The sequence below is a fragment of the Xyrauchen texanus genome, chromosome 12, assembly GCF_025860055.1.
Source record: "Xyrauchen texanus isolate HMW12.3.18 chromosome 12, RBS_HiC_50CHRs, whole genome shotgun sequence".
Classification (NCBI taxonomy): domain Eukaryota; kingdom Metazoa; phylum Chordata; class Actinopteri; order Cypriniformes; family Catostomidae; genus Xyrauchen; species Xyrauchen texanus.
Genome location: NC_068287.1, coordinates 31,034,414 through 31,062,265, shown reverse-complemented (window position 1 = coordinate 31,062,265; position 27,852 = coordinate 31,034,414). Strand labels below are relative to the sequence as shown.

Here is a 27,852-nt window from a genome sequence, read left to right as displayed (position 1 = left end):
AGCAGTGTCATATACTAATAAAACCATCTAAAACCATTTTAAACAGCATTTTCTTATTTTGTGTTACTTTAATGGGTAACATTTATATTTGTATTTGTTAACATTAGTTAACTACTGTACACTAGTGTGGAAGCGGGGGCGTGGACAACCGTCCGTCCGGAGAGAGAAAGCGGTAAGGACGCTTGCACCTGAACTAGATTATGTTTAACACCTGTTTCTAATTCCAGTGAGCATGGAGAGAGCGGTATATATGCAACCATGCCACCAGCAGAGAGGAGAGAGAGAGACTAGCACAAGGAAGTCCACGGTGCTTCTGAAGCTGTTGCATTTAATCTATTGTGTTTGGGAAACTGATGTGTTTAAGTAACTACGTGCCTGTGAAGCTGATGAGTTTGTGAAGTTGTAAAGCACTGAAGTGGCTGATTAAAAGTCTCACCTGAGCCTGTAAAACCTGCTTCCCTGTGTTCTCCTTCCCTTCTGCTGTAAAGTGTTACAACTAACATGAACCAACAATCTTAGTTAATGTTAATGTCTACATATATTAGTTAATTTTTAACATTTACATTAGTTAATACAATATGAACTAACATGAACAAACAATAAAAACATTGGATTTTTATAAATTGACATTAGTCACAATTAATAAATGCTGGAAAATTGCACTATACATTGTAATGATACCTAATGCAAACCTTGTTGTAAAATGTTACCCAGTAATAATCATACTTGCAGTTTCCATGACCTCATATTAATTGAGGTATTGGTTTATTTGCACTTCTAAAAAAAAAACTAAAATAAATAAATAAATAAAATAAAATAAATCAATTACAATTCTTGTTGCACTTAAATCTGTTTTGTATACTATTCTGATGAAAGTGAAACTTTGTAGTATGGCACTTTTCGTACCACTGTCTCCTTAAGATGATTCGCTTATGTTTTCCTCTTTTGTAAGTCGCTTTGGATAAATGCGTCTGCCAAATGAATAAATGTAAATGTAATAAAAGTTGAAAGGCAATCAATATAAGGCAATAAAATGGTGACTTGTCACAGCACCTAAAATACACATATTTCCTCATGCATGCATGTACATTTTAACCTAACAACTTCATGTTAGGAAAAAATCCTATTGGACATGTTATTTTTTATCATCTACTGAGCTATATAGCTATGTATAGTGCTTCTTTTTTAGTGCTTTCTATTAAACAAATCTACTTAAAACCTTTTAAGTGGTTATGAATGTTTTAAAGTTCAAACTGTGGGGGACAGTTTCATGATTTTGCCATGGGCCTGCTCGAGGTAGATCAATAAACCTGCACTTCAGCGAGATGCGTAATTTAATATAATTTCAAAAATTGCACAACCTCCGAGCATAAACCGGAGCTGGGTTTTGTGAAGCATAAACACAAACTTTTAAGTATCTTCACTGCAGGAAATGATGTGCCTCAATCAATACCTACATTTTCAACTATTTTGCTTGTGAAATAGCTACTAGATAGCCAGCTAGCATCTGGAAGTCTGTGCATGCATTTATGCATTTGGCATTTGTTCGTGTGACCGTGATGTGTGATTGAGGGCAGAAGTGGGAAATTTCAACTCAGATATTCCCACCTCTGACTTAATCTTGAAGCATAAGCATGAGATGGAATTTAGGCACATGTACTAAAATGGTCTGTAACATGAAAGACTGTGAACCTCACGCTTGCTCTTAAAATGTATACTGGACAATACAGACAGGACAGAGCAGCGGACATAAAATTTGAAGCGAGCAGCGTGCGCACACTATTTAATAATTGTATTAATTCGCAGCCCTTTGTGGTTTAATAATTGCACAAGGTGAAAGTAATTTTGATTAATTGTGCAGCCCTACTAGCTAGGCGAGAAGCTGTTCTGTTTTAATTTTTATGTGTGTCATTTTATTTATACAGATTTCCAAAAAACTGTTTTTGAACTCTAAATGTGATTTTATTTCTCAATCTCCAGTATTTTTCTCTGCTGTCTGTAGTTTAAATGCCTTTTAATGTAAACTTTTATCTATTTTATTTCAAGTTTGCTGGTTAAAAGTACACTTATTGGTAACTACCATTTAAATCTAGCATGTTGCAATTGTAACACTACTTATACATTCTGATTGAATTACAAGATTTAAAACATTACTTCTGCAATATATCTAGTATAACATTTAGTAAAATATTTATTTAACATTTGTAAAATATCTAGGCTGTTTGTGGCTTAACAGCTGATCAGTATATATTAGTTACAATTATTCACAAAAAATTATAATGTATCACTTTGACTTCTGATATAAATACACATTATTGACAACATAATGAGGGCAATTGTAATGTTCAAACTTCTTGCCTAAATGTATTGCTTACAATATTATGATAAAGTTGTTCTCAAATTAAATAGTTTAATGGTATTATTAATGTTGGCACATTTATATGTTTCTTATATCAAAAGTTGGCATGAATATTTGTAGCAACCTGGGAGTTATGTTGGAAAACATTAAAAAAAAAAAAGTTACAATTGCCTACAGTTGAACCTATTAGAGAACCCTTTTTTCATAAATGACATATAAAGTTCTGTGTTCATTGAGTGAGCTTTTGTAAAGCAATTGCTTACTTTTAACAGTGACAAGCTACATGGCTCCTTAGAGCCCTCAGAAGAGATTTGCTTTTACTTTATTACCAGCCGTATGAATCCCCTTTGTAAAGGTCATGAATTGAGCAAGTAAACAAATAACCTTCATAACTAAAGATTTGTAACAGCTATCCATAAGCCCATCTCAGAGTCCACATTTCTCCCTTCACAACACCTGGTCTGATATTCTAAGAACCTATACCCTAATTCACAGAAATGCTCTGCTTGGCCCAAGGGGCTACATAGATAGAGGTGAAGGTACAGAATTGCCAAATAATTTACAGCCTTGGTATTCAGCACCGCCGGCCCTTTTAGCCCCAGCCACACGAGGTTCTTCTGGGTTATGTTTTGGCATCTTTAAAAGGTCTTCTCGACTAAGTCTGGCACTTCATCAAATGTGAATATTAATGAGCCGGGATTCATCAAGCAAATTCACGGCAGAAAATCACCTTTTAAAACTTGCTTCCTGCATGCATAGGAGCTGATGGCAATCACTCCCAAGGTCGTTATGAATATTTTTCCAAGCGAACATCATAAACTATCTGCATACTTTGACGGTGGTGAAATGGATGGCGTCGCTTGTCAATACACTTTGCTCCCTCCCTCGTCATGAAGAGGCGAGCCGAATTAAGACTCACGCCTGGATTATGCACATCAAATAAGTTCCCTATGAGTAGCAACTCAAAATCACTGAAAAATCACTGTTTACTGTTATCAGATCCAGCATTTAAAGGTATTCAATTTCACTGAGCATTACACTCACAACTTGTGTCTTTTCTATGTGAGATAATTATTATTTCCAATGATAAATGCAAAAGGCTTGTTAAATGACCTAACCCAGAGAGAGACACTTTATTCTCCTTCTCTGTATCTCTAAATAGATAAACAAGGAAATGTAACAGAGTAATGACCTCTTTCCTAACTGGGATCTCATCAAAATTTCATTCTCTACACATTGTATAGCAGACGTTCATTATTTTCATTGGAAATTAGTCTATCTACAAGGACTGCAGTGCTCATTTTCCTCATTTTTGTTTTGTAGATTTTCTTCCTGCCTTTAAACAGATGCCCTAGCTCTTAGCCAAGGATATGAATTGTGTAGCGCATGCCGCATTGTGATCCAGGGCTTTAGACACCTACCGTGGCCTGCACCTGTTTCTCCTCAGCCACTCAAAGCCAAATAACTTTTTTCTATCTGCCCTCATCACTGTTACCTTTCCCTGACATTCACCTCCCAGATTTCATGAGCAACAATAAGGTTTTTTCCTCCCTCCCGAAACATTTAACAAGACCCTACATTAGCGAACAATTCTGAGATCATTGCCCCAGCTTCGGCACAATGATGTCAGGAAGATGGGTTTTGATATGCTGTTGCTATCTGCTGGCGGACAGGGAGAATGTGTTAAATGTTTATATGGTTTTTGCTTTTCTGAGTCCTGGACCTGCCGGCTAGCAACCTCTGATAAGCCCACGCTGGGATCAATTTACAGTAGCAGTGTTTACAGGAGTGATCAGTCCAATGGCTGCAGGAGGGAGAGGGGAACAACAGCAGGAGCGGTCCAGGCTGCAGTGTGTTCACATCTTAGCTGGAGAGTCGTTACTGCATCCTTGTGGATATTACGTAACCTGGAGTGAAGCAGCAGACATCTCAGAGTACAAAACGACCGCTGTCTTTTCTCTAAAGTCACTTATTTGGAGGTCCACATGGAATCTGAACCTTTAGAACTCTGTAATAAACAATGCAGATTGCTGCAGAATTGGAAATCCCATTGTTCACAAAGTCCATTGCATGCTCGTTAATAATTTGGCTAATTTGATTATACTTTCTGGTACAACGGGTTAAATCAGTCGGTTGTCTAAACGACTAGTCAACTAAATTATGTTAAAAGGATAGTTTACCCAAAAATTTTAATTATCTCATCATTTACTCACCCTCATGTCTTCCCAGATGTGCATGAATTTCTTCTGCTGAATACAAATTACCGTAATTTCCGGACTATAAGCCGCAACTTTTTTCCCACGCTTTGAACCTCGCGGCTTATACAATGACGCAGCTAATATATGGATTTTTCCCGCTTTCAAATGTTATATATATATATATAAAAAAAAACATTCTGTGACGTGCTCAGTGTTTTGGCGGCGTGAAGCTTTCATTAGACCAGTGAAATTGCCGAACGGGTTAAGGTCAAAACAACTTTTTTTGTTTACTGTTTAGATTAAATCGAGCGCGCTCAAACTTCCCATCATTCTGATTACGGTAGTAATTTTGTCACCCTCACCATGGCAAAGACATGGAGAAACGCATATGATGCTGTTTTCAAGTTGAAGGCGATTGATCTGGCTGTTGGAAAAGGAAATAGAGCTGCTGCACGGGAGCTTGGTCTTAATGAGTCGATGATAAGACGTTGGAAACAGCAGCGTGAGGAATTGACTCAGTGCAAAAAGACAACTAAATCTGAGGCTATTCAACTCCGACACCGAAGGAGATGACTTCAGTGGTTTCAGTGCACAGGACGAGGAAGATAGTGACCAATGACTTTCTTGGTAGGCTACTATTTACTGCAAATGTTTTATTACAAGCCGTGTGTGGCAGCGGGGGCGTGGTCAAGCGCCCGTCCGGGAGAGAAAATCTGTAAGGGCGCTTACACCTGCGCTAAATTATGTCTAACACCGGTGTCTAATTTCAAGTGCCCTGCTTCACGTGTCCTTCTTGGGAAAACTGTCACACGGGCACCAGTGTGACAGTTTACAGCAGGGCACTTGACGTTCCAGGTAAGGCTTTTAATGGCCACAGCAATGTTTACAATCAATTTTATAAAGTTTCTCAATTCTTCTATGCGCCAACACTAGACTGACGTGTGTCACTCTCTCAGCTCTGTGGCTGCTGCCTTTTATGCCACTCTCCCCATGCTTACTGAAATTAGACACCGGTGTTAGACATAATTTAGCTCAGGTGTAAGCGCTCTTACCGCTTTTCTCTCCGGACGGGCGCTTGACCACGGCCCCGCTGCCACGCGCGTGTTTCGTTAAAGCCTATTTATTTTTGTTACAAGCCGTGTTTCGTTAAAGCCTGAGTAAAGTTAATTTGTTTCAATGTACCGGTAGGCACCTGCGGCTTATAGACAGGTGCGGCTTATTTATGTTCAAAATAATATTTTATTTAAAAATCAGTGGGTGCAGCTTATATTCGGGTGCGCTCAATAGTCCGGAAATTAAGGTAAGGTTTTTAGAATAACCTCTCAGCTCTTTAAGTCCATACAATGCAAGTGAATGGTGACCAGAGCTCCAAAAGCTCCAAAAAGGAGATAAAGTCAGCATAAATGTAATTCATACAACTACAGTAATTTAATCAATGTTTTCTGAAGCAATCCAGTTGGTCTTGGGTGAGAACAGACCAAAATGCAACTCACTGCATCTCTAGGCACGATCATTATTTCAAGCTCGATTACACTTCCTAGTTCTTGACGCATGCGTAGCGCTAGATGGTGCTATAGGAAGGGTAATCGAGCTTAAAATCATGATCGCATGGAGACTGCTGTCAAGTTGTAAAAAGAAAAATAAGTTACATTTTGGTCTGTTCTCAACCAAAACCAACTGGATCACTTCAGAAGACATTGATTAAACCACTGGAGTCTTATGGATTACTTTTATGCTGAATTTATGGCCTGAATTGGATTTTTTGGATTAACTAATCCTTTAAGTAAGCCTTTTATAATTAGGTTTTGCATTCACCTGACCCCAATCGGACATGTTTCTTAGAGGGTGATTACATAATTTGTGTTTTTAGCGATCAAAACAGCTAAACGAAGTATAATGTAATGGAAGATAATGAAGGGGTCTCTATGGCATTAAACCTGAATGATCCCCTTAAACTAATACATTATGAGAATGTGCAAAATTATTGACAGGCAGAGAGTGTATCAAAGTCTGCTGATCAAAGAATGTGAAAGCAGCCTGCCATCACATTTTTGTCTAGTGCTATTATAGAGACTGGTGAGATCTCTCAGGACAATGATTTTGGTGGTATCTTGCAGGCTGTAGGAACAGTTTCTGCATAACATTCCATAAAAAAAAAAATCACTTTAAAATTGTTTCCACAGAATTCTGCAGATTTTCCCTCACAATCAGAGGAGAAATTGCAGGAAAAAAGTCTACAGCTTCTAAATGGCGCAGAAAAATGTGGATCATATTTTGACTGAAACTTAATACCTTCAACTTCACGACACAATTGTCGTTAATAAAAAATGGTCTGTGCATCTTTGTGAGAGCACGCAGAGAAAAGCTGAGAATAATGGCCTCCCACTAAATATTTACCAAGCCACCCACTGGTATATCCTCTAGAAATAAAGTCAACATGCCCACTTATCAAATGCATATGTTTGTTTCCAGGTTGCTGCCGGTCTACTGTCCAGCTGCTGTGGTTAGCCATGAGGGACTCATCCTTTCATGGCTTCCTATTATTCTCCTTCCCCTCTAGTTACTGCAGCGTATATAATCCTATACTGCACTGGCTTGTGTGCAAACAGGGGACACAATGGCACAGCTGTTGTCGTATAGTGCTACATCTTGTGGACACAGCCATGCACAATACCCTACTCATGCAGCTCTGCAACAGGGATGCAAACGCACACCATTTTTTCCATCAGAGTCACCTCGTCTTCTCTGTATGGTCACACGATCCCAGGCATCATTTGGCACGCACCTGGCTCCACCATCAAGCTCGACATGTTCGGTAAGGATTCCTACAATTTCTTTAGATCTCACTGAGTTTCACAGCATGCCAGCTTGAGATGGACTCTACTGTCCTCATTTAGCTGGCCTTACAAAACTAAATGGCATGAGGAAGAAAAGAGGATGAAAGGAGGGGATAGTGTCCAGAGGTGCACCCAAATAACAAAAACGTGAACACTGAAGCTGCTTTTTCAAGCAGAGTAATAAAAAATACAAGGGAAGGCAAAATTATTTAAAGCCTTCCACCCCGGCTTTGTCTCTGCTAGAACCTCCATACCCTTTCGGCCTTTGATGAGGCTCTTGAGGCGGTTTTGACCTAGATAAAATAAAGGATTTATTTCGTTCGGGAATCCAACATTAAAGAGTTCTCTCCTTCTCCACCAAAGCACATTTTGTAAAGAAACAAAGGGGAAATCAGAGTGCGGAGAGATAGTGTCAGAAATTAGAAGACAACACGCAGCCCGTTGCCTCTCTTCTCACTTAATCATCAAAAGGAGCTAAAATGCCAGTAGACGTAATGAGACTGAATAGAGGGAGCTTGCTCGCTCACTTTTTTTCCTTTGCTCTTCCCATCCCTCTCTTTTGAGTGGGTTTTTCTGTTGTGCAACATGGAGATGCAAACAAAATAATTAGGTCACCATAAGATCTCCAGAAAGATCACAAAAGGAGAACCTAATTGTGTTTTTCTGCCCTTAATAGGGTAGACTTAATCCTGGATTCTCTGTCATTTTATGTAGTATTAGTCTAACAACTGTGACCCATACCCTGCCTGGGCTAGCGCTTCCTGTAAGGGGGAAAGGCTTAGGTGTCTTGTGATGCCACCAATTCTTTAATTATTCAGTGCGCTATGTTTGAATATCAAAGGCCCAAAAGTTTGAAATGGAGGAGCCAGTTGAGGGCCCTTGCTTGGGCCTATGATAAGGCCTCCCTATTGTTTTGCCTCTGTCTGCTGATATTGATCGTGGGGTCTGTGGGTGGGCCCTGTGGAGGATGAACCTGTCCACTACCTAAAGCCGAGCCACTCATCCCAAACCAGACAGGGAAATGAGTTGCCATGGACAACTGGAGAAATATCTGCCATGAATGTCGTTTGATTGACGACACGACTGTCAGAACTGTCTAAAATGCCTGTGTTGGCTTCAAGCTGTCACTGGCCAAAGACTGTCATATGATGGGAACTTTGAGTGAAAGGTGTTGTCTTAATTTACCATTTACAGTTTATTTATTTTTTTATAATAGGTTTTAGTCTGTGTCTGTTAGCTTTGAAGCCATCTATATGTAATGCACTCGATACATTTTTGAAAATTAACTTTTGGCAGATCTTCGCATTTAAAATGTACAGTCTTTCTCTTGCAGAACAAAAATTTACATTTACATTTAGTCATTTAGCAGACACTTTTATCCAAAGTGACTTATGACTGAGGAACATAGCAAGCGATTTGAAATACAAAGTTCAATAACATCTACAATGTTGTACTGCCAAGCTCTCAAGGTGACTGATGACTCATCTTGCACTATAAAGATTTTTGTCCAATCAAATGATAGAATGAGAATGTCCCTCCTCCTAATACCACCAGCAGCAAATCATGGTTTGTGTCTTTGACATTACCTAAAGGCTAGAAGCTCTTCAAAAAGTCTAGCCTCAACTTCCTGTGTAAACAGTAAATATGTCAGGACAGAAATCATGGAAGGATATGTGCTTGTCAAGGCATTTCAAGGGGTCTTTAAAGATTTACTATTACTATTCACTGTACTAAACTAACAAAGGGAAAATATAAGCAAATGGTGCCCGAGGCTAACCTTCTGTCTGATTTCTTCTTTTGTATTCCATTCAAGAAATACATTCATACTGGTTTGGAACAACATGAGGGTGAGAGAATAATGACCTGAACAAAAAAATATTTTCATTTTTGTGTGCTTTTAAAAACATATTTCCATTGGAGTTTTTCACAGTATAGAAGCAACAGATAAGCATCATGTTCATTTTGGACTATATATATTTCTCTGCAGTGTTAAGGTAAGTGGAGAGAACTCAAAAGTGCTATTGCCTTTGCTTTCCTCACTGACTTCTCTCTCCCCTCAAGCGGGGCATTAATTAATCCAAGCTGCCATGTTACAACCTCCCTGCTCAAATTACTAATATCCACACACTATCTTTTCCTCCCCATCTATTGCATTTAAATTAACTTCTGCACTCATTCCCGTCACCTCAAATAAAACATATCACAGGCTTTGAGTGTCTCACATGACCTGGGTTTATGAAATAAAATCCAAACAAGAAATGTGTCCCTTTATAAAACCTGCAGATATTACTAAAATATTACATTATTTAGAGAGACCCGGCACTCTATTACTGAGGTAAACAAGTGATGAATCCAGTGATCGTCAGCAAACCTACCCTGATAACTTCAACTATCCTTCAGTGTTTTATAACCTCAACCACATGTCAAAGTGCTAAGCTTGCTGCACTGCTCAGGGTTTCTTGCTGAGCAAATCAAGTCAGAAAGCACTAAAGGGACAAACAGTAGGAAATAATAAGATAAAAAGAGCAAAAGAAGAGAGAGAAGACAGGGAGAATGATGCCCCAGTACATTTATACATTTACAACATAAGTGCACTGACACTCACAAAGTTTTTTGCAAAACATTTTTACATGCTTTCTACATTTTGCTGCAGTTTCCTGGCGAAAACAGTAGAGGCGCACAACTGTGTGCTTCATTCACTTTCACACAAATCACGGGTACTATGGCTGTTAATGACTTTATAAACATTAACACTTATATTTAGTCATTTAGCAGATGCTTTTATCCAAAGCGACTTACAAATGAGGAACATAACAATTTGTAATACAAAATTCAACAATATCTGAAGTTTTGCACTGCCAAGTTCTCAAAGTGGCTGGATTAGTATAGACGCTATCATAGAAGAAAAGAGACACACAAGTTTTTTTTTTTTTAAACTGTTAAATAGTAAGTACGTGCATTTAGTGTGGATTAGTTCTGTGCTCTCAGAACAGATGTGTTTTCAGCTGGTTCTGGAATGTTAAGATGGTTTCAGCAGATAACACTTATTTTTCAATCTTTTATTCACGCACTGCTATGTTATGATATCGGAACACTTTTAATCTCACGCATCATTTGAAAAACGTTTGTATTACAGACCCAACTACAATTACACACGTTTTCCAACATGCTTAGCTTCCGCTGTAGCTCACCTGATAGAGTGTTGGATATTGGACTCAGAGAACAAGCCTTGAGCCAAGCCAAGAACGCTCGGAGTGAAACTGAAAGTGAAGCGCAAGTACATAGAAGCGAATCTAAATGATTGTTACCGTAAATGTTATTTTCAAATCAAATTTGTTTTTAAAACACAGTCGGTTAAGTTTAGGCATTGGTTAAGGGTAAATATGTCTGTTTTGTTCACATCTCATTTATCTTTTAGGACACTGGTAAGGTTTATGGCTACTACACACTACTCGACTTTCAAAGACATCGGATCGTGGTAACGTTCATATTACACAACTGTCTCTCTTGTCATTTGTCGTAGCGTTTTCAAATTACACAACGAATCTGCGAAAGGGGTGAACAAAAACAATTCACTATTGACAAATCTCCGACGACTCTGCCTGGACTCCAAATTACGTTTCACAACAGAGTACACACGAGAAGTGATACAAGATAGAAAACATGCATGATCATATGTTATGCATTTCAGAATATGATGTGTTTGTTTTTAATCGCCTAAAGGCAGCATATATTTTATTGGTAACAATATGAAAAAGTACCTCCTACTGTAAAATCTACCTATTTGCTTACCTGACTGTCCAAGACAATTGGCAATTTCTCTCCAACTCTTCTCTTTCTCCACCCGGTTGTGCTACAGTTCAGAAGAAACACCAAAAAGGTGCTGGTGCTCCTGCCAATGTTCCACAAATTTTTCCTCCATTTTTTCTGTCCAATGAGACTTTCTTGATACAGCAGCCATGCAAGTTGATGTTCTGTGGCAGGTACATCAAGACTCCTCCACTGAAACTTCCTGTGCCCCGTTTCTTGCTCTCTCATTGGCTGTAGGTCAACGCTGCTGTTGTATTCAGTCAAAACATATTTCATATTGCACTATTTGGAATCGCACACCGGTCCAGATATTTAACATTCTAGATATCTCGCTGACATCGGCGACGCGTCGGCGATTCTCTCAAATTGTGTCTTTGATAGTTCATACATTGCGATTGTCGCTCACGGGAATGAGCTCTGTTTTGCTCATGATTTCAGGCTTTTGTCGGCGATTTCCACAAAACTGTCGGTGACCAAAAATCGGGCTTAAAATCGTGTAGTGTAAATTCGGCATTAACTTTCAGATTAGGGAGGTAAGTTTTACTCATTAAAACCTCTATCTAATATATACCTTAAAAACATAGTGTGATTACAACATCATTTGAATTGCTTTTTGCGCCCCCCGCTGGACATTTCATTAGGAAACTGCTGCCAAACGTCAAAAATGTTGCAAAATCAGGCTGAGAAATAGTTATACAGGTTTAGAACAACATGAGGTTGAGCAATTGATGTCATGATTTCGTTTTTGACTATCCTTTCCAGACAGATTAATCAACTAAATAAACTATTTGTAAAGGCAAATCACAGACTTGTTGGTTTTGAAAATATACCTTTTTGAACGTCACTATGCAAAATCATTCACCCAGTTGTTTGAATAGTGCAGAAAGGTGTTTTATATTTATATGATTTTTAAAGCCTCCACAATATCAGAGTTCAGCATGAATAACTAACAGATCGCCCTTCTCATTCCAATTTCTGACCCTCTCTGCATAAAAGGTATGCGTGACTTCAGCAAATATAGGAGGCAAGTGAGATCAAAACACTATGAGACCTCAGCTGAGCTAGGGGCTGTTACAGCATGCTTGAGTTTGGGCAGCACTGCAGTGGAGCGATCACTCCAACTCTAATTACGGCATGAGCAAAACAGGCTGTCTTGGCGCCCTTGGCCAGGGAGGGGTCCAAGGAGCCCAGCACTCGGGGTTACAGTCAGTCAAACGTAAGTGAGAGGAGAGCCCTGCCCTGACAACATCCCTCAGCAGACACTCTCTGTCACACAAAGTTTTCAAAAACATAAGTTCTGTCATCATTTACTCACCCAATATTGTTCCAGATCTGTCTGACTTTGTTCTGTGAAACACAAAAGGCAGAATGTTAGGTACTGTCAGCCTCAGTCACCATTCACTTTCATTGCATCTCTTTTCCATACAATGAAAGTGAATGACAATTGAGGCTGTCAGATCCTCATCCTAATATTCTGCTTAACATCTCCGTTTGTGCTCCAGAGAAAAAAGAAAATCATACAGGTTTGAAACAACATGGTTTTGTAAAATTATAAAAAAAAATAAACAAAACTACTGGGTCATATCGTGTTTAGAGTTATTAAATATTAACTTATTGTTCATAAAAATGTTTCAAAGCAAAATATCACTCTCAAATGTTCTGCTGTACTGAATATTACCATGGTTGTTATTACTGGTGAATCACAGTCATGCTGATATTCAATATAACAGTACAATACAGTAGAGTAAGCTGTATCCGAAAGCTGAGAAATGCTGTCTTAGCAAGCAGTATATGCAGGCAAGAAGGCATCAGTTTACATCCAAATTCAATGGTGGTGCTTGGTTGGGAGAATAGAAAAATTATGAAATAAGTAATTAATTAATTAATTAATGTCAAAAGACCTTAATGAGAGTAGAGCCATTGTACATTTTTGACAGTATTGAAAACAAGGCTATAAGGGAATGGCTTTCTGATTTTCTTCAATGGCATGCACCGAATAGATCATCTAAATTTCCCAACCAAAAGGCGGCACCCTTAGAACATAATGTTGATTCTATATTCTAAATAAGTATGCTTTATCTTAAAATGTTCACTGGGGGTTATTTTATTGATTATTGGGGGAGTTATCATTCCCCTGGAAACTTCGCCCCTGCTTTTTAATGATAATGTTGTTTTAAATCACAGTGCATTTAATACAGAAATTGTCAAGACTCAGTGCTTAGTGATATACAATTTGTTATCATACAAAACATACAATGTCTTATCACCTACCCTAATCTTTTGACTGCCAAACTGTTTTTTAGGTCTGCCTCTTCAGGACCAACTTGTTTGATGGTCAATTTGTCTTAAACTTGCAATAGAAATGACACGCTGTTAAATACACGAAAGCACTCATCATGTTCACGATCATGTCACACTGCTGGCGTGCACCAACACTAAGTTTACCTTTGGTTTGGCACTACATTTATGGGCAGATTTATTTCTGCCCCAATAGGTTTCAACGAGGGCTCATTGCAGTAACATATATGAACATCTATTTACCACAGATTTCCACTGGAAAACTGAGGGGTGCTGTGGAGTTTAGGAGCACAGCAGACTCTCTGCCACACATCCTTGTATATCTATAACAAACACCGTGTAACGGAGATTTAGGCTAATTTATTAATTAAAAATAGTATAATAATTTATACTAGGTCTGCTTTAAAATACATATGTCATCATTTTGAACACATTTATGGGCAAACAAATTACATTATTGGCAGTTTATAGTATGGTTCTATGTTTTCAAGTGGATGAATATTTAGGCGGGGTTCTGCCCTACCTGCCCATATAAATGAGCCATGCCTGATTGACTGTCTAGGTCGCGAGGCAACAAGGTACCTGCCTTAGGTTTTGGACACAGCAATTGCTGAAATGGCTGAAGGAAGTGGTGCTAAAGCTATTTTTATGGCAAATTAATTAGTTTTTTTGCATCTGATTAAATACTGATTAACAGTAACGACACCCCCGTCCCACTTTTTCCTGCAAATCCAAATAATTGAACAACTGTTTTAGGACCTGAACAGACACAGCTGAAGATGTGGAGGCTGGTGAGGCAGGTTTTTCCTTTGCTTTTCTTTGCAGTTTTTTCTCTTTTTTTCCTCCATGGCTCCCTGAGGTTCACTTGATATGTTGGGGTTTGTTTCTAATAAGCTGCCTGCTGGCTGGGATGCAGTTCCATTTCAGAGCAATTACAGTGGCCGTAATCTACAGCAAGCCATCAACATGCCAACTCCACCTCCTCCCTGCATCGGGCTCTGGTCTCTCTGCTGACTGACCATAAGCAGGGAGCGCTCACATTAAGCAAGGCCTGTCACAGCTGAGTGAAGGCCCTGCTGGACAGAGTTAACCAGCACGACGGGAGCTGACATTTGTTCATTTGGATGTGTTAAACACAAAAGCTCATAAAACATTGTTCGAGCCCGACCGCTCAGCAGCTGGATAATTACTTTCAGGCAGCCAGAAGACAAACACAAAACTGAAGCGCATTACGGGACTTCGGCACAATCGCTCCCCCGTCTGCTTCTGTGCTCAATGACTACCTGTCTCACTTTCTTTCGTTCCTTCTTTCTTTCACTTTCTATCCATTTCTGTCTGCAGTCTTAGATGCAGGAGTAGCTGTTATTGTGTGTCAATATTTTCAGGTATCGAAAATGGGAGCTGCTGAATGTGGCATGAGCCAACAGTGACCTCATGTTGTTGTTGAGCAGACCACAAAGCAGTTTAATGGTGAACAGGGGTGGGTGGTATGACCAAAATCTTACTGTTTATCATGGTATGAGTAATTAAATATCAGGGCAAAGGTTTATATCATAATACAATTATATTTTTATGGAAATTCAATACAAAATGTTCTATACATTACATAACCATGTAGTAATACCTAATTTGTTAATCTAGTCATTTAAATAATTTAAAAGTGAATGGTTATTTTGATGGACACAACCAAAACTAAATTATTCATAACAAATGAATAGGTCTGCATTCAGTACAATAACAGCTGTTTCTCATTATATAACACAAAAACAAAAGATTTGAAGTCATAATAAATTATAAATATGATCGGATAAGCCATTTTTAAAGCCATTGTAAAATTGTTGATATACTGTATGCGCACCTGTGATGGTGTGACCACACAACGGTTGAATTCTTTATTAATACTCTGTTGCAACCAGTTTTGGGTGTAATTGGATTACAAATAATTTACTGCATCTAATTACTTTTAGGCACAAAAGTAGTGTAACACATTGTATTTTAATACTTGTAATCAGATTACAGTTACTGCCTTTCAATTAAAGTAATTGTAAGTACATTAATTGGGTTACAAATATACAAAACTATTTATGTATAATACAATTAAAATGTGAATTAATACAGTACGTCATATGTATGTCTCTTTGCATTTCTGTGACAGCTGAAGGGTGTGCAACAATGAATAAGGAGAAAATAGACATTATTTAGAATTTGTTGACCGGAAAAACTAACAAAATGTTTTAGAAAGTAATTTAAAAGTATAGTAATTAGTAATGTGATTACTTTTCCAATTAATTTGTAAAGTAATCTGATTACAGTTTATAGAGAAGTAGTTCATAATTTGTAGTGGATTACTTTAAGTATCTTAACCAACACTGGTTGCAACGCTGCTTGGCAACCTTAAACAACCTTCAGTTACACAGTGTAACACAACGGAAATAAGAAGTGTGACGTGCCATAAATAAATCGCTCCTATTATACTATAATTGCCCGTCTGCCACACAGTATGCAGAGCAGATTTAACTTTACTACTTGGAGTCTAAATATTTAAATCACTCCCCAGATATAACACTTTATATATTTCTACATGTTGACATATATCTATCAATATACACTCACCTAAAGGATTATTAGGAACACCTGTTCAATTTCTCATTAATGCAATTATCTAATCAACCAATCACATGGCAGTTGCTTCAATGCATTTAGGGGTGTGGTCCTGGTCAAGACAATCTCCTGAACTCCAAACTGAATGTCAGAATGGGAAAGAAACGTGATTTAAGCAATTTTGAGCGTGGCATGGTTGTTGGTGCCAGATGGGCCGGTCTGAGTATTTCACAATCTGCTCAGTTACTGGGATTTTCACACACAACCATTTCTAGGGTTTACAAAGAATGGTGTGAAAAGGGAAAAACATCCAGTATGTGGCAGTCCTGTGGGCGAAAGTGCCTTGTTGATGCTAGAGGTCAGAGGAGAATGGGCCGACTGATTCAAGCTGATAGAAGAGCAACTTTGCCTAAAATAACCACTCCTTACAACCGAGGTATGCAGCAAAGCATTTGTGAAGCCACAACACGCACAACCTTGAGGCGGATGGGCTACAACAGCAGAAGACCCCACCGGGTACCACTCATCTCCACTACAAATAGGAAAAAGAGGCTACAATTTGCAAGAGCTCACCAAAATTGGACAGTTGAAGACTGGAAAAATGTTGCCTGGTCTGATGAGTCTCGATTTCTGTTGAGACATTCAGATGGTAGAGTCAGAATTTGGCGTAAACAGAATGAGAACATTGATCCATCATGCTTTGTTACCACTGTGCAGGCTGGTGGTGGTGGTGTAATGTGTGAGGGATGTTTTCTTGGCACACTTTAGGCCCCTTAGTGCCAATTGGGCATCGTTTAAATGCCACGGCCTACCTGAGCATTGTTTCTGACCATGTCCATCCCTTTATGGCCACCATGTACCCATCCTCTGATGGCTACTTCAAGCAGGATAATGCACCATGTCACAAAGCTCGAATCATTTCAAATTGGTTTCTTGAACATGACAATGAGTTCACTGTACTAAAATGGCCCCCACAGTCACCAGATCTCAACCCAATAGAGCATCTTTGGGATGTGGTGGAACGATAGCTTCGTGCCCTGGATGTGCATCCCACAAATCTCCATCAACTGCAAGATGCTATCCTATCAATATCTAAAGAATGCTTTCAGCACCTTGTTGAATCAATGCCACGTAGAATTAAGGCAGTTCTGAAGGCGAAAGGGGGTCAAATAATCCTTTAGGTGAGTGTATATATCTACATGTTGACATATTTCTATCAATATATATATATATATATATATATATATATATATATATATATAGAGAGAGAGAGAGAGAGAGAGAGAGAGAGAGAGAGAGAGAGAGAGAGAGAGAGAGAGAGAGAGACTGAGTCCATTCAGAAAGTATTCAAATACCTTAATTTATTTCACATTTGTATGATTGATGCAGTTTATGCTAAAATGCTTTAATACATTTTTTCACATTGATCTACATTCCATACCCCAAAATGACAAGGCAAAAAACATATTTTTTATGACTTTGCAAATATATTAAAAAGAAAAAAAATTAAATATCATATTGACATAAGTATTCAGACCCTTTGCTATGACACTTGAAATTTTTCTCAGGTGCATCCTATTTCTCTGGATCATTTTGAAATGTTTCTACACTTTGATTGGCAAATTCAATTGATTGGATATGATTTGGAAAGGCACAAACCTGTCTATATAAGGTCTCACAGCTGAAAATGCATATCTGAGCAAAACCAAGTCATGAGGTCAAAGAAACTGCCTGCAGAGCTCAGAGACAGGATTATGTTGAGGCACAGATCTGGGGAAGGCTCCAAAAAAATGTGGCTGCATTGCAGGTACCCAAGAGCACAATGGCCTCCATAATTCTTAAATGGAAGTTTGGAACAACCAGGACTCTTACTAGAACTGGCCACCTGGCCAAACTGAGCAATCGGGGGAGAAGGGTCTTGGTAAGAGAGGTGACCAAGAACCCGATGGTCACTCTGTTTGCACTCCAGAGATCATGTGTGGAGATGGGAGATCTGGGCTTTATGGCAAATTGGCCAGACGGAAGCCTCTCCACAGTGCAAGACACATGAAAGCCCGCTTGGAATTTGCAAAAAAGCACCTAAAGGACTCTCAGACTGTGAGAAACAAGACTCTCTGGTCTGATGAAACGTAAATTGAACTGTTTGGCCTCAATTCCAAGCATCATGTCTGGAGGAAACCAGGCACCGCTCATCACCTGCAAAAAAACATCCCTACATTGAAGCATGGTGGTGGTAGCATCGTGCTGTGTGTGTGTGTGTGGGGGGTCAGTGGCAGGGACTGGTCATGGTAGAAGGAAAGCTGAATGCAGCAAAATATAGAGCTATCCTTAATGAAAACCTGGTCCAGAGTGCTCAGGACCTCACCTTCCAACAGAACAATGACCCTAAGCACACAGCCAAAACTACATAAGAGTGGTTTAGGGACACCTCTGTGAATGTCCTTGAGTGGCCCAACTAGAGCCCGTACTTGAACCCAATCAAACATCTTTGGAAAGATCCACCAAGAGTCCCTATCCAACCTGAAAGAGCCTGAGAGGATCTGAAGAGAACAATGGCAGAAAATCCCCAAATCCAGGTGTGCAAAGCTTGTCACATTATATCCCAAAAGACTTGAGGCTGTAATCGCTGCCAAACGTTCTTAAACTAAGTACTGAGTTAAGGATCTGAATACTTATGTAGTGTGAGTTTTTTCATTTTAATACATTTGCAAAGCTATAAAAAAAATAAAAACAAAATATGAAAAAATTAAGGGGTCTGAATACTTGAATGCATTGCATATACAGTTTATTTTCCATATACCGGTCAGCCCTAATACCAAAAGCACTTCTTATGATCTCCTGAAAACACTGGATCACATGCAGCAGTCCCCCTGAAATACATCAAAACCACAGCAACTATAAAGATGCTTCAAATGAACTGTAAAATGTTCACAGCGAACAGAGGCCACTTTTGCAATGCAGACACGCAAAAAAAGGGAATTGCTAAATTGCGCAACAGCTGCAAAAGCAAACAGACATTATTATGAATGTGTGAGCCTAATCACTCTTCTACACACACACAAACAGGAGCACATGTACCCAGCAAGGCTCGGCAGATGGTTTCCGCCCCCATTTCCATAGACGCACACCCCCCCCCTCCATCCCTCACCAATTTCTCTTTCTTTCTCTCTTCCTTTTTTTCTCTCCCTTTCGCTCTATTTTGCTCTCCCAGAGGGCCATGCACCACTGCACAACATGCACACATGACCTAGGACATTCACTACCCTCTTGTTTGCATTCAAGCAATAACCAACTTCCACTAAGAGCATGCAAACAAGCAGACAAAAGGATGTGATAATTTAGAGTCATGGCGCAATAGCCCTGGCCTTTACCTGGCTGTCAATGCTTACTGAAGGGTTTGAAAACTCATCAGAACCTGATGACATGACCAATCTCTCATTTCAGCGACTCACTGAGTGCTGCTAGATGCAAAAAAGGATATAATAAATGAAGCACTAAACAAAAGAGCCAAGGATTTAGATTTCAAACCCATGAGAACAATACACATTAAAATTTCTTTATCTTTTAATGCATCTTGATTTAAGCATTTCAAACAAACACATAAAAACACAAACAAACACTGGAATCTTTTCTAATGAAAGATAAGTGTTAAAGTCAATGTCTTTGTTTGAACATGCATATCTCATTCTCTGCATATTTGCCCTAAAGAGAGCTTCTGTTGAAACAGCAGTTTCACTTTGAAGACTGAGCTCTTAATAACCTCTAATTAATTTGTGACATTTAAGATACTTTTAAAGGGAATTGCAATTGATATAAGATTTTGGGCAAAATATCTCTCTTTAAAATTAAAAACAGTACACTACTTTTAATGAGGGGAAAAATAAACAACAAATGTTAAATAGAATAGAATAACCATAAAATCAATAAATAAAAACAAATCTTTAAATTGAGAAACGTTTTCCTTTTAAATAAGTACAATATCTGTACAGTACAATCATTGACATTTTCTTTTTAATCAACATCATGATTAAAGGTTAAAGTTGACATGAATCTATAAACAAATGTGACTTTTGTAACTGGTCACAATTTCATTCTTTTCATCATTTTTTAATCACATTTTGTGTCTTCACTTTTTAAATGGTCCTGCATTGTGACAAATTATATTTTTGTTACTATATATAAGTACAAATAGTCCATATAGTCTCAATTAATATGAGGTAAAACCTGCATGAATAATAATAATAATCAAAGACTGTTCAAAATAGTTTAGGTGGAGTACATCATACCAACATTATCAAAATATTTAATGTCAACTACTCAAATACAATATGTTTTTAAAGGTACAGTATAAGGTAAAAAAATGCAATGCTATGATGCAATTAAATAAATAAATCATAATCATATATAAATAAAATAGACAGACCAGCAACAAAATTGGTTGAATTTAATTTTGCATCAAACAATTAAAAAAATACCCTACTACTCAACGTCACCCGGCCTGCCTCGCCCTTTTTATTTTATTATTTCCTTTGATTAACAAGCATTTTGAGAAATAACCAGAGAAAGGCAGAAGTGTCCAGGAAATGTGATGGTGTATGGGTGTGCTGGGTACTTAAATAAATGAACAGCACTGAGCAGATGTAATGGAAAGCAAGGAGAGAGGAGCAGTTGCGCATAGTCAGCACAGATGGGAGGGAGAGAGAGAGAGAGAGAGAGAGAGAGAGAGAGATTGGGGATGTACAGATCTGCTGAAAGATAGCTATAGCCATGTGACTATGGGCCAAGGAGAGAGCGGATTGATTTTAGCCGTGAAGTCCAGGCGACCACACCTCCCACACCACCCACTCCAGGTCAGGCCAGGGTCCTGGGCAGGAGGGAGATAGGAACGGGTGCAAGATGCCTACGGCATTAAAGGGTCAGGTAAGGTCTAAATGGCAGCTGCTTAAACCTGCCCTGCAACAAACACTGTAAAAAACACCCAAGTCCTGAGGGTGAACGCAAACATACATATAATATTGCTAAAATGTGCTGGTAAAATCATGCATTTAACAAGAGATAATGTATGCTTTTCATGCAGCCACTGAAGTGACTTTTAATAGAAGCAATTAATTAAATGACTATAAGTTCAACGTTAAAATGTCATTTGTCTTCAAGAGATGGTCTAATATAATAAGAGTAATTAGTTTACATTGATACAAATAATGAAGCCAATGCATGTAAACGTCCCTTAATAGTATAGTTCACCCAAAAATGAAAATTCAGTCGATTGTAGTTTCAAACCCATAATATTTCCTTTCTTCCATGGAGCATAAAAAGCAGAATGACAGTCTCTTCACTTTCATTGAAAGTGAATGGTGACTGAGGCTAGCATTCTGCCAATCATCTCTTTTTGTGTTACACAAAAGAAAAAAAGTCATACTGGTTAGACATTTTTAGGCTTGCCATTTGCCTTTAAGAGATGTATACATTCCTTAACCACACCAACTTAAAAGAAAATGCAAGGTATTCCTAGAGAACACTGTTAAGCATGCTACAGTATATACACATGATCCACATGTAAAGAAAGAACATAGAGAAAAAATAAAGCATAGTAACATTGCCTGTGCATAGTCCTGAATGAGTCCCCAGCTGTAGTGAGATGTATTCAAAATGTCTTGCATCTCAGCTATAAATAGTCTCAAAGACCCAGATTCCCAGTTCACTCAACACACGCACACAAGCACACAAACAAGCACACACACACGCGCACATGCACGCACACACACACACACATGATTGTTCAGGTACTTTTGAGAATCAAAAAATAAATATAATATAAATGTAACTCAATCATAATGTTTATAGGATGCCCTGCCCACCCCCCCCAAAAAATGCCCTGAATAAGCCCCTGTATTGCCCTGCACAAAACTACTTAATATAAACAAAAACCAGCAATAAAAAAACATCAACAAAAAAAGTTAAACAATAACAATAATAATACAGAAATCCTCATATACAACGCAATGTGACTACATGGGTCTCATACATTTATTGTAGTATTTGCACTCAAATAGAAATGAAGGACTGACACATTCTGCCTTAATTGGAGTAATGAAAGCTGTCTCTTTGTTAGAAAAAAATATACATTTATCACTCAGATGCATTTGCAATTAAAGTGACATGGAATGCAATTTCTACTGGATAAGACAAAGGTTAGAGGTGTCACTGAAGGTTAATGGTGGCTCGATACGACAGATGAAAGTTAAATGAGATCACTGATCTCCGTCACGTCAAGTCTGGAGAAAGACATGCACTGGCACAAGGACCTGATGACTGATCAATACCATAGATTACCTTTTGATTTGATAAATCCCCTTGAATTGTCATCACTCTAGGAGCTGATTCACTGTTTGGAAAAGGCACTGTTGACAATCAAGTGTGTATCAGACAATCAGGGGATGAAATGATGCCCAGGGGACTAACATTAAAGACTCCACAAAACTGGAGCAGATTAATGCTTTTTAGAAGTCTACTTTTTTTGTTGTTTTTTTTTTTTTACATTTTCGAGTACGATCCAGGTTAATGGTGAAAATAATTTAAATAATATCTAATAAGTGATTATGATGTAGCCTACTACGTATAATTATTAACAAGCATAGAGGAATCTCTACAATTAGAATTAAAAACAAACAACACAGAACATGCTCAAGACAACATACACACACAATATGCTGAGCACATGGGGATATCATGTAGACAAGTTCGAAGAGTCAGCAGAATTATTCATCACCCAGCAAAAGCAAACGAAATGTAGTATTTTACCTCTCCCGAGAAGTGAAAAATCAGCTCACGCTCTTTTAAACAAGATTAGGATGTGAGGTTATTTATAAACTACTTTTAAAGCTTATTAAAAAAGAGAAGACATCGCAGATTATTAAATAAAAAGTAGTATCCTAAATATACACAGATAATTCGTAAAGGTTGCACAACAACACAGCCACGAAAAAAATCCCTCTCTTAACAAACTGACTGTCCACTTACACTCGTGCACACACCCACGCAAACACACGCCGCGTTTCGCGGGTTCAGAGTGGGACTGTGGCGCACTCACTCACCTGCTGTAAGTACATGAAAGTCAAGGCACAGGAGAGCTGCGGACACATGTCCACGTTCGGCAGGGCTACGCACGTTCCGCCCGTCAAGGGATGCTGCATCGTGTTTGATTTGTCCGCTTGTTCCGTCCTGTCCTGTCCGTCGAGTTTCACGCGTTTGTTGAGACTGCTTGAGCTGGACCGGTTTCGGTTATAATGCTTCGAAGCACCGCGCGGAGTGTGTGTGAAGAGAATGTACACAACACGCGCGTGTGAATGAGTGAATGTTATATTTATATAGCGCTTTTTTTTTACACTACTGGGTGTTTTTCTTTTCTTTCTCAGCGAAGCCCTTGTAATCACACACCGAACTATAGTCAGCCCGTGTTCCCGCTCTCTGGTCTTCTAAATAAACGGAGCCGTGGGAAAGAGGTAAGAGAATTGATGACTGAACGTATTCAAGTTGAGCGCCGCGTGCGTCTGTTTTCCAGTTGCTGTCAGACGCGTCCGCGCGCACCGTCTGTTTCATTGAGCAGCATCTGAATCTCGGAGGGGGAAAGAGATGCGGGGCGGGAGACAGTCCTAAATCACACATTCATTTTTAACCGGGGTGTGGTGGGGAATCTCAAATTTTTTTTCTTTTGCATGAAACTGAATCGTCCCGATAATGTATTATTATGAAATCTCTGCACGCGCCACGTAAATGGTGCGCGCACAACTTAACCTACAGTATGGCTATTTAGATACATCTCAGCACGTAAACAAACTGCAATTACATCTATATGCCATTTAAATAGTGTGCGGTAAGTACGACCTGTCCAATATAATGCTCATTATATAAAGTTTACATAGGCTAATGCTTTTAGCACTCTTAAAAATTATTAGCACTCAAAAAAATATGGCATGCATTTGTATTGTCAGTTTGAGACTGAAGAAATATACCACCTTTTAAAATGCAACAACAATTAGAAAAAATTATTTTGGATAAGTCATATTACTACATATTAAAACTGAAGAGGAAGCCTCACTCCAAGGTTAAGCAGACCGAAAGAGAGACATATAAGGGCGTAAGACATACAAATATCAGTTTTATTTGCTTATCTGAGTCATAAAAGAACATTCACATGTACAGGGCAAATGTGAGGCACTAAATACTGTAATTCACTAAACCACACAAATGTTTGCACTTATTGTTCCATGAGCTTCTCTTATATTCACTCTGGCCTCACCTCCCTATCAGCAGCGAGGCTTTTATTATAGATTCATTAACAGCTGTTAAATACAACTGAAATTCAACAGATGAGCCGACCAAGGTCTGAGCGCAAACTGCAAAGATATACAGCAGGGGGAAAATTATTTGAATTATTCATGTTCTTTTTCTTTAATCTCACCTATCTTTTTCCCCCTCCCTCTTTCTAGTGCTTTACAACTCATGGTCACTCGCAAATCCATAGCAAGATTCCATATCCTTGTTACTTAAAAAGGGTCCGTAATTAAAACTGTCTTCTTTGGAGCAGGGACACATGTATTATGGAGAGGGCAGCAGACTGCTTTGCTCCATTTTACTCTCTCCTTCTCCACCCCACTCATAGCCTCAATGCAAGACTGTCTCCCCCCTCCCCCCTCCACCCATAGACATGTCCTCACCATCTCTTCAGACTTTCTTCACCGCATTCCTACGGTTTCTTTTCTCCCCCTGTCTTAATGTTTCTGATTACAATATATTAGCTGCACCATTCACCAGTGCATCTTTTTTTGTGCTTATAAAGAAACAAAAGAGCATTCTCTTCGCGTTTCATTGCAGATAGTAGTGTTTATTTCTCTGCATGTCACTGTGCCTTTGACATGTGTGAGGCATGGCTGCCCTTTACAGTGTGTCTGTTGTCTTTGGTTTTACTGAATAAATAAGCAGGGACTGCATATTGAGAGAGAAACCTCGTTTATCTCTTTGTTTGTCAGTGATGCCTCACTCTCAGATTTCTTGTGTACATTGTGTTATTGGCCTGTCTGTGATGGGCAGAGAGGGAGAGAGTGAGGGTGAACGGAAGCAACCTGGATGTAAAGCTCTTCTTCAGTGGCTGACTGCCAATATAATGTGCATATTATATATATATATATATATATATATATATATATATATATATATATATAAACACACATACACATACACTGGTGGCCAAAAGTTTGGAATAATTTACAGATTTTGCTCTTAAGGAAAGAAATTGGTACTTTTATTCACCAAACTGGCATACAACTGATCACAATATATAGTCAGGACAAGAAAAATTACAATTACAATTTGAATAAAAGGTTCTCTTCAAAAAATTTCCTCCACGGGCATCAATGACAGCTTTGCAGATCCTTGGCATTCTAGCTGTCAGTTTGTCCACATACTCAGGTGACATTTCACCCCACACGTTTCCTTTAGCACTTGCCATAGATGTGGCTGTCTTGTCGGGCAATTCTCACACATCTTACAGTCTAGCTGATCCCACAAAAGCTCAGTGGGGTTAAGATCAGTAACACTCTTTTCCAAGTATCTGTTGTCCAATGTCTGTGTCTTTCTTTGCCAACTCTAACCTTTTCTTTTTTGTTTTTCTGTTTCAGAAGTTGCTTTTTCTTTGCACCTCTTCCCATTAGGCATGAACTAGGGTTGTGCCGATGGACGATATCATCGTCCATCGTGATGGCTGACCAACATCACGATGTAGAGCCACCATCGTGATGCCACGCCCCCTTTTGCGAGTCTTGCTAGTGTGACTCACTAATCCAAGTCTCTTCTATAGTTAACCTAAATGCTATTTTAAATACTGTAGTTTATGCCAGAGACGTGACGTGTTAGTCTGTGAAAATACCGTGTCAGGCAGGCTACACAAATATTGATCTTGACATTGTTAGCTTCTTGTCTTTTTTTTTACATGTCTTACACTGTACATTTAGATTAAAATATTTTATGTTGTAGGCTACAAGAAAATAGCCTTTATTAATTAATTATTAGTAGTTGTAGTGTCTCAGAAAATCTTGCTCATTGTCACATAGCTCTTGTATACACTGAAGCGGCAGTTTAAGATAAACCCAGACCAGCGAACGTCAAATAACTTTTGTCTGGTTAATACTTTTAAAGAAAAATGTCCTTGGCCATAAATCCATAATGTCAAATCAAATGAAAGAAACAAGGTGAATATGAATAACACACATTTATTAAAACATAGAAGAACAACAAATGAAATGGGAACAACACTCAGACCGAAAATCGGCCTTAAACATTTCACTTATAATTAGCAGCACAATTAACTTCAGCACAGGCTACAAAATAAATTATGTTATTGAAATATTGTAAAGTGGTCATATGAACTACACAAATGAACGTTTAAAAAAATAATATGCAAAATCGAATAGCTCCACAACGGATGGCGAAAAATGTGTAAAGAAGTCTAATATCTTTCACCATAGACCAGGTTTAAATTTCGATGTTTCTGGCCAGAAATACCAACATATTCACTTTATCTGGTTTTAATAAGCTGCGGATTGGAGTAACTACACTACCCGCTGTGCTGAAGACCCGCTCAGATGGAGTACTGGTAGCACATATGCACAGATATTTCCGTGCTAATCTTGCCATGAACGGAAACATTTTGTCGTTCGTTTTCACCAAGTCAGCGGGTCCTCTTCCCCATCAATGGCCATTTCCTGCAGGTACATGGTCATTTCTGCCTCAACCTTTTGCTCATCAGTGAGTAAAATAACGAAATTATAGTTTTTAAGTGGAAAATAGTATTTATGTAAAGAGATATATTAAAATAAAAAGTGCACAACTCTTCTTAAGTGAAAGCTAAAAAAAAAAAAAATGCTTCACGTGTCGTGCAACCTACTGATAAAGCGCCGACGAGTCATTAGTTGGGTTAGTAAAATAACGAAATTATCATTTTAAATATAATTTTTGAAAATTATATGAAATTATATAATCCCGCTACGCCCCCCCCCCGCCCCATCCCACCCCACCCCACCGACGATATCATCGTCCATCGCGATGTTTTACTGTCAACATCGTCAACTGCCAATTTAGGGGACATTGCCCAACCCTAGCATGAACCCCTGAGTCTTCTCTTTACTGTTGTACATGAAACTGGTGTTGAGTGGGTAGAATTCAATGAAGCTGTCAGCTGAGGACATGTGAGGCATCTGTTTCTCAACTAGAGACTCTGATGTACTTATTCTCTTGTTTAGTTGTACATCTGGCCTTTCTGAGATGGTACATCTCTTTTCGTCCTTGTTGGAGCAAGTTGTCCTTTGTCTTTGAAGACTGTAGTGTACACCTTTGTATGAAATCTTCAGTTTTTTGGCAATTTCAAGCATGGTATAGCCTTCATTCCTGAAAACAATATCTGATTTAGAAGTTTCTAGAGAAAGCTGTTTCTTTTTTTGACCTAATATTGACCTCAAGACATGTCAGTCTATTGCATACTGTGGCAACTCAAAAACAAACACAAAGACAATGTTAAGCTTAATTTAACAAACCAAATAGCTTTCAACTGTGTTTGATATAAATGCATGTGATTTTCTTGTACCAAATTAGCAATTTAGCATGATTACTCAAGTATAAGGTGTTGGAGTGATGGTTACTGGAAATGGGGCCTGTCTAGATTTGATTAAAAAAAAAAAAAATCACTTTTTTCAAA

At 38.5% G+C, this 27,852-nt stretch overlaps 1 protein-coding gene across 9 annotated transcripts in view; it reads right to left on the bottom strand.

The window, feature by feature from the left end:
• Positions 1-27,852, bottom strand: part of LOC127652976 (RNA binding protein fox-1 homolog 1-like) — a 393,043-nt gene that overhangs the window by 180,024 nt on the left and 185,167 nt on the right. For 3 of the 9 annotated variants that reach the window (XM_052139435.1, XM_052139428.1, XM_052139429.1), the window contains exon 1: positions 23,198-23,558. The exons of 5 other annotated variants lie outside the window; for them this stretch is intronic. In XM_052139435.1, the coding sequence (XP_051995395.1) occupies positions 23,198-23,296 (99 nt within the window). In that variant the 5' untranslated portion in view covers positions 23,297-23,558. Of the gene's footprint in view, positions 1-22,904; positions 23,057-23,197; positions 23,559-27,852 lie in introns of those variants that run through there. One more of the 9 variants, XM_052139439.1, reaches the window with a different exon arrangement.